The 11,634-nt window shown below is 37.8% G+C and overlaps 1 protein-coding gene and 1 non-coding gene across 4 annotated transcripts; both read right to left on the reverse strand.

Annotated features, from left to right (window-relative positions):
* Nucleotides 1–1,831: 1,831 nt before the first annotated feature.
* Nucleotides 1,832–10,231, reverse strand: LOC110067675 (uncharacterized). 3 transcript variants are annotated; one of them, XM_089294537.1, is made up of 4 exons: nucleotides 10,140–10,231; nucleotides 4,730–4,804; nucleotides 4,098–4,182; nucleotides 1,832–2,734 (listed from the first exon to the last, which is right to left on the reverse strand). In XM_089294537.1, exons 1-4 carry the CDS (start codon nucleotides 10,224–10,226, stop codon nucleotides 2,673–2,675), a joined length of 309 nt encoding a protein of 102 aa, XP_089150663.1. In that variant the 5' UTR covers nucleotides 10,227–10,231; the 3' UTR covers nucleotides 1,832–2,672. The 3 variants fall into 3 exon arrangements, 1 of the variants encoding a protein (XP_089150663.1); XR_016208712.1 differs by lacking the exon at nucleotides 1,832–2,734 and adding an exon at nucleotides 8,624–8,704 and having other exon boundaries at nucleotides 4,125–4,182; nucleotides 10,140–10,218; XR_002298694.2 differs by lacking the exons at nucleotides 1,832–2,734; nucleotides 4,098–4,182 and adding an exon at nucleotides 8,624–8,704 and having other exon boundaries at nucleotides 4,727–4,804; nucleotides 10,140–10,218.
* Nucleotides 10,232–11,547: 1,316 nt separating this feature from the next.
* On the reverse strand, nucleotides 11,548–11,620 carry Trnak-cuu (transfer RNA lysine (anticodon CUU)). Its single transcript has one exon. It is a non-coding gene; the product is annotated as a tRNA-Lys (tRNA).
* Between the last annotated feature and the right edge of the window lie 14 nt (nucleotides 11,621–11,634).

Genomic DNA, 11,634 nt, shown 5'->3' on the forward strand with positions numbered 1-11,634 from the left:
TTCCGAAGATCACCGACGATAGAATTCCGGAGATCACTATAAGGTTTTCGAAGACTTCCGAATCTTTCCCAATGGTAACGAAAATCGGAAGGCGATAGGGAAATCGAAGCTTTTCTTGCAAATTGTACCACAGTTACTTTTAAAATAAATTGAAAATGTCTTCAGGTTATTGAACACACTACCAACTCTTTATTTTTGAAAGTGCCACCTTAACGACCAATCAACGTTTGTTTAACCTCTAGATATTGAAGGTTTAGGCTTCTATAATCAATATCTGGTGTAAAAAAGGTGTTGTAAAAAGGAAAAAAAAAGCAGAGAAGACGAGAGTGATAAACAAAAATAATCAATTAGGAGATATTGTCTTCATGTGCTACCAAATTCTCAGAACTACAGTCAAGAGCAAGTGAGACAATCGTTAAGGAGAATTCTTATTTTAACTTTAAAGTACGGACGAGTTCAGGATCTCGGAGAACAACAAGACAAAACGTGTTTCTCTAAATTCTTTAACATTTGCAAATCAAATTCGATTCTGGCATCGTTTGTTTTCAACAATTGTAGCTAATTGTCTACCAATGACCTCCAAAAAGAGAACCTTTCGCATCAAACTACTACACCATAAACATTTAAAACGAGCAATTGTGCTGATTGTTTTTCAAGATTTAAAAGGCTGCCAACAATTATGTAACAATCATTACCCAAAACTAGGAAGACCAGCAACAAATTTGTAAACAAGGATGGTAATATTTGCATATGAATTGGTATTAAAAACGTGCCTTATTATACAAGTTCTCGTGGCGCCTTTGCAAAATAGGTTTGTTTTCCTTTGTCATTTCTAACATTTAAATTTCTGGACGCCCAAAAGAAGAACCTAAACATTTTTCATTGATAAGCTTTGTTCATAACAGAGTAAAATATTTTCGAAAACTTTTCAACGAGATAGTTCAGTTTTCACGGTGGATTATTCCGACATTTTGACGAGTTCATAAAATATACTGAACCGGCGGAATAAATTTTGCGTTATTTTAGGTATAAACATCTTTGTGCTACCAGATATTGATTATTTTGTGGTGTTTACTCTTTGGCTGTTGCACGGAAAAAGAGAATGGACCGAACGGTCGTATCGGAAGAGAAAATTAACTCACTTCAAAACTACAGTGGGCTAAAAAGTAACACCATAGAAACTGAGCAAGTTTTCGGGCGGACAATGATTGATAAGTGTTCTTGCTCCTGTGCAACTGCTCCGAAGAGTACCATCTATATTATCGTCTGACAGAGGAAGATGAAATGACAAGCTACAAACAGTTGCAGATCAAACTCGATTGGATATGAAATTAAACTCATGGTCAAGTTTACTTTGCGAGATTTAAATTACCCATTTCGGAATTAAATTTTATTCTGTCGCCTATTTGATCCGTTTGTCATTTCATCTTTTTCACGTCTCGAGGAACTCTTGCGTCACCTCGCACAAAACCGTCGCGAAGTACGTTGAAAAACGAAATTTGTAGACTGTTTGGCAAAAATTTTTTTCGAGACGGAAAAAACCCTTTTGAAATATCAAAATTACTTTTTCAATGCGAGGTGGTGCAGTAGTTTTTCACGTAATATTCTGTCAACTGTTGTCTTTGAGAATTTTTTGGCGATAAAAAAAACTTCTGAAGGGTAACCTCTTTAAATTTTTCTCAAAAAAAGTTGTAAGGGGAAACGCTGTGCAAATTTTTTCAAATTTTCCCGCCAAAAGTCTTAGTTTTTAAACGCGAACTTTTTCCTTCACTCTTTAAACTTAACTGATTTTCAATAATTAGTTACTTATTGCAAGACAATAAAAATTAAATGAAATCAAAAAGTGGTGGCTTTTATTGTGTACATTATTTTAGTATTGTTGAAAAATATAAAAGATAATAATAATACTACAGCAAATAGAAGTCAATTACACACGCGTCTTCAATGAAACTTTTATCGGCTTTTCACTAATCAATTAAAATTAATTACAAAGAATTTGAATAAGTAAACAAAATGAAAAAAATTGCGCTTTTAAAAGGGCCTGGTAACTAGTCAAAATGTAGGCTATCTCTTTTACTATTTTTTGACTATGTAGGGTTGCCAAAAAGAAAAAAAATTCTGCGCTTTTGAACAGAGTCTAGCCAGCAATCAAACATATGCTGTGACTTTTAATGGAAAAAATCTTACGTGGCGCAAGATTTTTTCCGCCAAAAAACTCAGTATAAGTTTGACTCGAAACCAGACACCATTTAAAATTGCAGACTTTTTTTTCTAAGGACAATTTTGCCACTCGTCGAGTTTTTTCTTGGCCCTTTTAAAAGCGCAACCTCTTCAATGCGTCTTCGAAAACTAGAAAGATTTCAGTAAATTTAGATACTAGACAATTAGACAGTAGCTTCAACGAGTTTAATAACGAGACTTTCTACAAACTTGAAATACAATTTACGGCTTCCTGGAAAACTAGCAAGATACAAGACAATTCCGCAGAAACTACACAATTTGACAGTAATTCCAAATATGTTTAAATAAAAAAGTCTTCACTTTCGAGTTTTGTGGTTTGAAATCACTAACACGTGCTCCGCCTAACAATCTTTCGCAAGAAACTCAATTGAGATAACCTTTGCCTTGTAAATCTACCTTTCTTTTAACACGTTGATCCATTGAGGAAACAACTAAACGAAGTTCTTTGCTTTCCTTTGCTTCTTTCTCCATGTTAATGCCACAGCATTTACACCTGAAAGACATATAAATTAAACGTCCTATTAACAATGGGTACAATGAAACCCAAAGGCAAAGAGAGTGTATGCTCAACAAAAGTTTACAAGCTAATTCTCTCATCGGGAACGCACTTATCGTTTGGTTATATCGTCATCATAGAAATACCCGGAGTTTACATAATGACATTAAGAACAACTTAAAACGAGGACAAGCAGCAACACAAAATAAATAGCACCGGCTAAATATAGCACTTTAAAATTAGCCTTCATTCTCAAGGTTGCAGGCGAAAAGCTCATCAGCGAATAGCACACTGAAAAATATAAGGCAAAAATGTCGGCCGAGACGGGCAGTATTTTCATTTTCTTTCTGAGGATGAATTTATGCGTGGTTAATAGTCACCAATGCAATCTTAAAATAACTCGTGAAATTTTTAAAAACAAAAAGGTTTTGGGTAGCTTTACATTTTTACAGTATTAAAATCAAGGTTATGGACGCTTACGACCAAATACAACCAAAAATTGAAATATTTACGCAAATTGTTGTTCAAATGCACCACTTATGCAAACAAGCAAAAATCGTTTTCTAAGGGCCTCCACGGACTATTGACAAGTAACATGGTGTGTGAGATGAGTTGTCGACAACTAAACGCTAAATTTAATTGTCGACAATTTAGCAGTTTCCCTTTTCCTGCTTTAGTTGTTGACAACTACGTTTTGATCGTTTTTCACGTGTGTGGGAATCATTGTGTCAAACATATGACACACATTTGAGCATGCGTATTGTGTTTTGAGTATGCGTAGTGAACATTAGTTTCTGAGGTCTCGCATTGCAAAATTCGGACCAATCAGAATTCTCCTTTACACCGCTGACCGGTTCAGCCATGCAACATCAAGACAATATCCTCTAGTTCTTAACCTTTCTTCTCATTGCTTAGTCCTTATTCAGAGTCCTTGGTCAGAGAACAAATTCTTCTTTCTGGTTTTGAGTTATCTAGACAACTCTTTTTCGAGATTACTGTAAATCCTCTTAACCACTTCTTCATGATTATGTTTAAGACTGTCAGGAGAAATTTTAGGCTGATCACTCGGGAGGCTTAATGACTAAGGAAGCATTGATGCATGAACTGGAAAGCAATAATAATTGGTCGTTGATCCAATTAAGCCCCTTGTCTCACAATTTGAATATCCAACAACAAAAGTACCTCTGGCATTGCATTCTTAAGGAATGTTTGTATCACCTAACCCCGAAGAGCAAGGGTATCCAGTTAGCCATAGAGCAAGGGTTCTTGAAATATCTGACCAGTGAAACAATGACATCCCTAACACATGCACCATCAAGTGATTAGAAACCCTTCCTTTTAAAAGAAAATTGTGACTCACCTGATAAGGGATCCAGCGACTCAATGTGATTCTTTTTCTTCTTGAGTCTCAGCGCAGCTTGTATTGTTTCTTCTCTGTTTTGAATCTAGTAAGAATCAGGAAATGTTTTAACCTTTATGACATCATTTATCTCTTAATTTCAAAAACTACTACACAGCTAAAAATAAACCATCAGATTTTTTTCCATTTCCAACCCTGCAGGGGCAAGTTTTGACAGTGAAGGTAAGGTTAAGTCTTCATCAGGCCAAGTAATCAAAACCACCACAGCTTGTCCAGGTCTCTGTTGCAGTGATAAGGCATATTTATATCCTGCCTGAATGGGATCCAAGTCAGTTGCAGGGTTGGCACCCAGTATTAAATTCACCCATTACCTGTTTGTACACCTAGGTGGAGAGAGGTAGAGCGAGAGTAAAGTGTCTTGGCCAAGACCTCAATACAAAGAAGCTAACTATTGGCTCAAACCCAGACTGCTTGCACAGTCCAGTACACTAACCATTACAGCACCGTGTCTCTCCTCCCACAAAACAATACTCCTCGACAACAGTACCCCAGGCATTCTAGTCTTTTTGTACACCCACAATTATTCATAGTACATGATACCAAACATAAATAAAATCGTGATTGTCACCTACTTTGGGATCCAATGTCTCAAATTGATTTCTCCAATGAGTCTCAACTGTTCTTTTCCTTGCTCCTCTATTTTGTATCTAGTAAGAAACAAAAAATAAAACATTTTATCCTTTGTGGAATTCCTTGATCTCATAAGTCATCAGATTTTTAAAGTTTCAACCCTACAGGGGGAGTTTCAATGACAAAGTAAGGTAAAGTCTTCATCAGGCCAAGTGATCCAAACTTATCCCAGTTTCTGTGGCAATTGATAAGGCGTCTTTCTACTCCCCCTCCCCCCTTTAAATGGGATGCTAGTCTGTTGCAAGGTTAGCCCCACTATGAAATTCACCCAATTCTTATTTGTATATCTGGGTGGAGGGAGGGACGCACTGTGAGAGTAACATGTCATGTCCAAGAACACAACGTGGTGCAATAGCTAAACTGTGAAACAATAACATCTCTATTTGCTCGCTCAACTGGAATAAATAAACTGTTCTATACATGCATGCATGGCAAAAGGCCAAAGGTCATTGTTTTGTGCCAAAAAAAACAAAGAACTTTGGCCTGAAAGTTCACAAAATAATGAGAAATAACTTGGTCGACCCTTGAACTAGAGTCAAAACACTGGTAGGAGTCAGGCATTGTAGATTGATTTCACCTCATCTACTTTGCAGTGTGGTTTGATGACCACGTGAATGCTGCCAATTGAGCAACCCAAGAACATGTTGGTGAATGCGGCATTTCTGTATCAAAGGCCCCGGCTGGGTTGCCTTATGTCACTTGCTTTGTGCAAAGAAATCCACTGCCAAACCAAACAAGTGTGATGCAAGCGCAATGCTAGATCGAATAGACAGTATACATTTTTACTCCTGTTGATTTTACGAATAAAATTCAATCTGCCTTGATCTGGCCAGATTCGACCCTTATTGACAATTAGTTTTCGTAATTTATTCCTGTTTGCTTACTCTGGCAATGTGCGCATTATATGATAGTTTTTCTTCAGTTCATTGTTATCCCTAGATTTTACTTCTGTTATGGTTGCATTCAGTTTTTTGGCACTTCAGTATTTATGACCCTTTATCAAAAGGGTTTCCTAAAACAGATTGTCACACAGTTTTGAATGCCATGTTGTCTACGCAGCTCTGTTTCGTTGTTTGTTGCTTTATGTCATGGAATGAAACAATACTGATATCAGAGGAATCAAGAATAAGTTCCAGGTAATTCAAGTATTGCTTTTAAGTCTAAAGACTATGTTCTGATGATAGCCTGTACAGGCTACTCCCATGCTAAAAGTAAAATATAAATTGAGTAAACAGAATGCAAGAGTTACACTACTGATAGCATTACAAATGCAATTCGATCTGGCCTGAAGCCCTGATCTGACCCATGATGGTATATATACAGTGAGATATTGATCATAGACCTAACAATTAATTTTTGTGAGTTATACATCTGTTTGCTTATTTGCAGAAAATGTACTTTAGAGGTTAGTTTTAAATCCACTCATTGTCATCTTTCGATTTTTTTGCAAGACTGAAACCTGTCACTTCAACAGCTGTTATTTGTTGGCAAATTTGATTCAAGCGCAAGCGAAAACAACACTGTCAAAAATTAATGCTAGAAACAGCCTGTCACTAATAGCTACAAATGCTTGAGTCTCCAAGGTCTACATCACAGTCCCCTTAAAAAGATAAATGAATAAGGTGTCTTGAATCTGTACAGTGTGCAGCTGTCCCCTTACCCACAGGGGACACGAAAGAAGAGTCTCTATCGCCTATGCTCATATGTTGATAGAGCGAAGTTGAAGCTCAAACTGCCCTCATTTTGAATACATATCTAATGCTGGAATGCTGCGGTAACTCTAGCAACTTCCATTGCTCTGGCTTACGAACGAAGGAAGCAATGAATAAATGAGGAAATGCCGAAGAAATGTAACTAACAAATCAATGCTGAAAAATCAATAGCAGTTGACAGCTGAAGTAACAACTGCTAAACACCTACCATAAACTTCCAAAAGACCCCTTGAAAGTGACTCCCCGGAAATAACATCAAAAAATTGTGGCCCGCTATTAAATCCAGATAGTAGCGACCCCTTGAAGGTAACAAGCCCTCCGAAAGTAGCTAGCCCACCCTCAACAACCCCATCTCACCAAAAATAGTGAGACCCAGGTTCAATAGCATATTAAAATTTTATTTTCCACTGATCAATAGTCAGGTGAAAGTTATGTATGATAACTTGAATTAAGGCACTCTGCAACAAGGGAAGGTATTGCTTATGCCACAAAGCATTGTGAAATATCACAGGATCTAGAAATAAACAACTCATCATGTGGCAGGAAGAGAGTAGTACCAACTTTTTATATCATTTTTTGCTCTCCAAAAGTAATGACCCTCTGAAAGCAACTAGCCCTGGAGGCTCCTATTTCCAAAAGTAACGAGGGTCATATATAAAGTGGTGATGAGGAATAAACACAGTCTTTGACACAGATGAATGTTGCCGGCATGAAAAGCCAAAAGCGGATGACCGCCACCGAAAGACCGCTACCAAAAGACCCTCTCAAAGGGCTAGAAAAGATTAGCTAATATTTGAGTAGAGAAGCTTCAAGTCAGTAACAAGAGCTGACCAAATGAGTGTAGTGTTGGCCAAGTGTCAGTAAAGTTTCGGCCAAGTAGCAGTGAAGTATCAGCCCACTCTTGGCTGACATGCGTGTCAGTCGATGTCAGTTGATATGTCAGCCAACTGTCAGCCAACATATCAGCCGATAGTATCGACCAATACTCGGTCGACAGATGCCTTAAGTAAACATGATCCGGATAGGACTCAGGTCTTTTAAAAGAATTGGGCAACATCATGAACTACAGTGTATCTGTCTACTCCAAAACCTGTGTTGGCCACCATTTCACTAGTCAAGAAAGAAAATACTGTGAAAGTTGTAAAACCAAATTTGTCAGGGCTGCCATAACCTGTAACACCTGTTATGGCTGAGGTGGCTGGGTATGATTGATGGGACCTTGATGTTACAAGTGAACTTGCCTGTTGGGACACTCACTACTGTCCGCTTAATACAGGGTGTCTGCTCTAAACAGGTTCTCATATATTTTGAAATGTGCAATAGTAGTTAATTATTAACCCTTTTGAAATTAAGCTACTCAGCTTTAAAACGGTATCCCAGGACAACATTAAAGCAGAGTTCCAGATATGTTTACAAGGCAGAGTGTCAATAAGGAATACCAACAGGCCAATTCCCACTGCTCCCACCAAATCATTATCATTTTTCTATTAATTTGTTGGGTCATGTAGCTGACCTTATCTGATTTTTGACTGGAGACTCCTCACTTATCTGGAACACTGTAACGGAGTCCGAGCTGAGCTTTAAGAAGGAAAAATCCCTTGAAGTGTCTGCTTATTGCAGGTTTTGTGTGATACAATGGCTATTTGTGTCCGTATCTGCTTAACCCATTGATGCCTGTGCTGCCTGTAGCCACCCGTGACGAGCGTTGGCTTTTGTTCCACTTCTGAGTGCATCATCACCTTTGACCAAAATTGGCATCATTTGTACCGTTTTCTAGTTCAAAATTTTGATTTCTGCACATGCCCAAGCAAAAATGTCATAAAAAGCGATGCTAGCGTGGGAAAGAAAGGCTGCTGTCTTATTGAAAATGCCCTTTTGGGTAGATTGGAGCTACTTTAGCCGATATCCATGCAGATTATGTCCAACATGTCCAAAAATGCTTTTTTTGTTGAAAATCTCCAGGGGTCAATTGGTTAACAGAGGTGTGCACCGAATGCAGGTTTGTTGAATCCAGTAAAGGTGGGAAGAAATTTTAGGGACTCAGCTTGTTGTCCTCTTAATAGAGGGTGTTCGCTTAATATGGGGTCTGCTAAATACAGGTTTCACTGTACTGTTATCACTTACCTACTAATCATAGTTTCCATGTTGATATTTTCATGTGCCGTCTTGAAAAACTAGGCTCCTTTCACTTTGATGTGTTTCATTCTGTGGGAACAAAAATTTTACATGTACCAGGTGTCTCTTAAAGTAACTATATTACATACATTCATTCTACATTATATTTTATAATTAAATTTATGTCTGAGTGACTCTATGAACTATCATGTTGTACTCTACAGTTACTCAGTTTTGTACTCTGTACCCTGAATGTGCATATGTCATTGACCAATCAGAATTCAGAAATTATTTTGATAATCCTAGCTATAACAAAATTGATCATTCATCGTGCAGTCACTTGGATGTCCAATTAAAATATTGCAGGTATCCAGTCACAACTAAACTTTGTAATTGGATACCAATGCCCTTCAAACATCACTTAATTGCACTTCCCTAGCTTTCTTCTTAATGTTTTCTTCAGTGTTTATAACTTATGGAAAACACTCCTGAATTCTTTGCTCAAAAGAAGTTCTTTAAAGCCTTTTTTAATCTTGAAGTTGGTTATCATTGGGATTATTAGTAATCGACCCTGATCTGCATGTTTAGTTGATTTGAAATTACTCATGCGATTACACCCTGAATAATTATTGTGCTCCACCCAGTCCAATAACATATGAGTTGCTGACCAAGAGTGGGGTCAAGATGGCTGGATATTGGCCAAGTTTTGTTTTTGCATGTTTATGGACCAAAAAGAGTCAAGGTCCATCAACACGCAAAAAAAGAACAAGGCCAATATTCAGCCATCTTGACCACACAAGCCTGGTCAATATAGAAATTCTTTTATGGGCCATAACGCATAACCCCGAGTGGTAAGAGAGCGCCATCCTGCCTGCTGGGATAGCTAATCACAGCACAGGATTTGGTTAAACTTGCCTACTCAGGGAAGTAGCCATATATTAATAATACAATGAAGCACTAAAACTGGACCGGAATTCAGGGATTTCTAATCATTTTGATAATTTAGAGGGTTAACATCAACAATTCGCAGAGAGTTTCATGAAGGGCCAGGCACTATCAAATTGAGAATGGTTTTGCCTGCCTAGGTTTGACAATCTAGAGGAAAGTTTTCTGTATGAAGGTATGAAGATCATTTCAAAAAGTTCCGCCCACTGTGGAAACCAGTAATGAGCTCCTGCCTAACGAAGTCCTAAAAACGTCAATTAAATGAAAGCCTTGCAATATAGTTTCAAGCAGCTGGGTTCAAAAATATGCACAGCTATTTGTTCTTGGACACTAATTGTTATGAAGGCCAACCTGGTGATATAACAGCTTAGACTATGTACTGACTGGTATTGAAGCCCAAATAAAGTCATAATTTGTTACTGTTGTGGCCATGTGCTCAAATTCACCTTCTAAAACCACTTCCTTCCACTTGCATTAACTTCTGCAAGTTGCTTTTCAATTTGAATGAGCAAATCTTACGTACGATAATAAAAGAACATGCCACAGAAGAGCAAATAAAAAGAGAAAAACGCCAAAATACCTTATCTTGCTTGAAACAATACCCGCCATGTATAATCACCCGCCATATTTTCGAAGATATCATGCGTCTGGACACGTGATCTGCCATTAGATTGGCCTTGATCTACTCAGCCGGATGTGACATCACAGACCGTACTCGAAATTTTTGCGGGTTTTGCGATTTTTTGCCGTTTTTGCATGATCCGCAAAAATAAGTTCCCGCAAAAATATATTCCCGCAACAATTTTATCCGCAAAACTTTACTCCACCGGATTGATGCTGATTACCATGTTTTACATCTCTGCAATCTGCATGTTCAGGTTTCAGTTGATGTAGTTTAATTAAAAAAACAACAACAGATTACAATTAAACGCAACTTTCCGAAAAGGTTTATACCGGTCGTTTAGCCACCAAGTCGATTCGCCCCTAGCAGGTTAGCCCGCAACCAGAAGTCTATCAGCCAGCATGTTCTTACAAGAACGAGCAATAGACAGTGAAATAGACTTCTGGTTACATGTAATTGGGGGCTAATCATGAACAACTTCCAGGTTCTGGTTGGTGGCTAAACGCTTAGGAGGTAATCCTTGAAAATTGAAAAAAGTAATAACCGGCAAGAAAAACCAGTCTTTTACAATCGCAAAAATTAGTTCCCGTAAATTACAAAAAATCGCCGATCTGCAAAAGTTTCGTGCCACACTGAACTACTTTTTAGAAAGATTTTTTTCATGCAGCGGAAGTGGTAGGGATGTTATATTTTTCAAAATTTTGCATTTAATTATATCTACAGAATCAAATTTTAAATTTGCAACTATTTCTCTCTGTAATTTAGGTATGCTTATTCAACACGTGATTTCTTGTTTTGTTTTGTTTAAAAAAAACCCCAGAGCTGTTGGGGTCGCTCATGTCGCTTATCGTAGCATTACAAAGTAGTTGTTTATATATGTTACCAGTTGTTATATACTTAACCTCCTCTGATACCTGTTGTTTATTTCTGAGTATGTAAAGGTGATTTTTTGGGGAAACTGTCTGTAAAGGAATATTCGTCGTTTTTCAGAAAGATTCAAGCCTACATGGAATATCACCAAAAAATGCGGGATTTCAATCGCAAATTAATGTTTCACATCTCCCCCGTGCGATCCCCCGGACAGTCTCCCTCCTGGAGCATTTTAAACTATGAATCCCCATCCCTCGGGGTAAAAAGTGTGTTCTAAAACTTACTTTCAGTACGCGATCAAATGCTCCAACCCTGGGACACACATGAGAAAAAAATCACCCTCGAACGACCGAAAATCGCATATTAGTTAAAAAAGAAAGTGAGTTTTGATAATATCTTTAAAATTTTTTCCTTTGCTATTCGGCGTGTATAATTTTTAAATAAGTACATGCTACCCAAAAAATGGCAGTGAAAAAAAGAAGCAAAAACATTTTGTCGCCCAACGTGGGGCTCGAACCCACGACCCTGAGATTAAGAGTCTCATGCTCTACCGACTGAGCTAGCCGGGCTGACTTGGGGTGAG

Source organism: Orbicella faveolata, unplaced genomic scaffold (assembly GCF_042242905.1).
Source record: "Orbicella faveolata isolate gen_17 unplaced genomic scaffold, um_ofav_v1 contig_25, whole genome shotgun sequence".
Lineage (NCBI taxonomy): Eukaryota > Metazoa > Cnidaria > Anthozoa > Scleractinia > Merulinidae > Orbicella > Orbicella faveolata.

What these genes read in the sequence shown, in the direction of transcription:
- LOC110067675 (XM_089294537.1), bottom strand. Translation starts at nt 10,226, where the DNA reads ATGGCAGATCACGTGTCCAGACGCATGATATCTTCGAAAATATGGCGG. An exon ending in ATTGTTTCAAGCAAGATAAG is followed by an intron (nt 4,805 to 10,139) that starts GTATTTTGGCGT and finishes GTTTCTTACTAG; the next exon opens with ATACAAAATAGAGGAGCAAG. An exon ending in GTCGCTGGATCCCTTATCAG is followed by an intron (nt 2,735 to 4,097) that starts GTGAGTCACAAT and finishes TATGTCTTTCAG; the next exon opens with GTGTAAATGCTGTGGCATTA.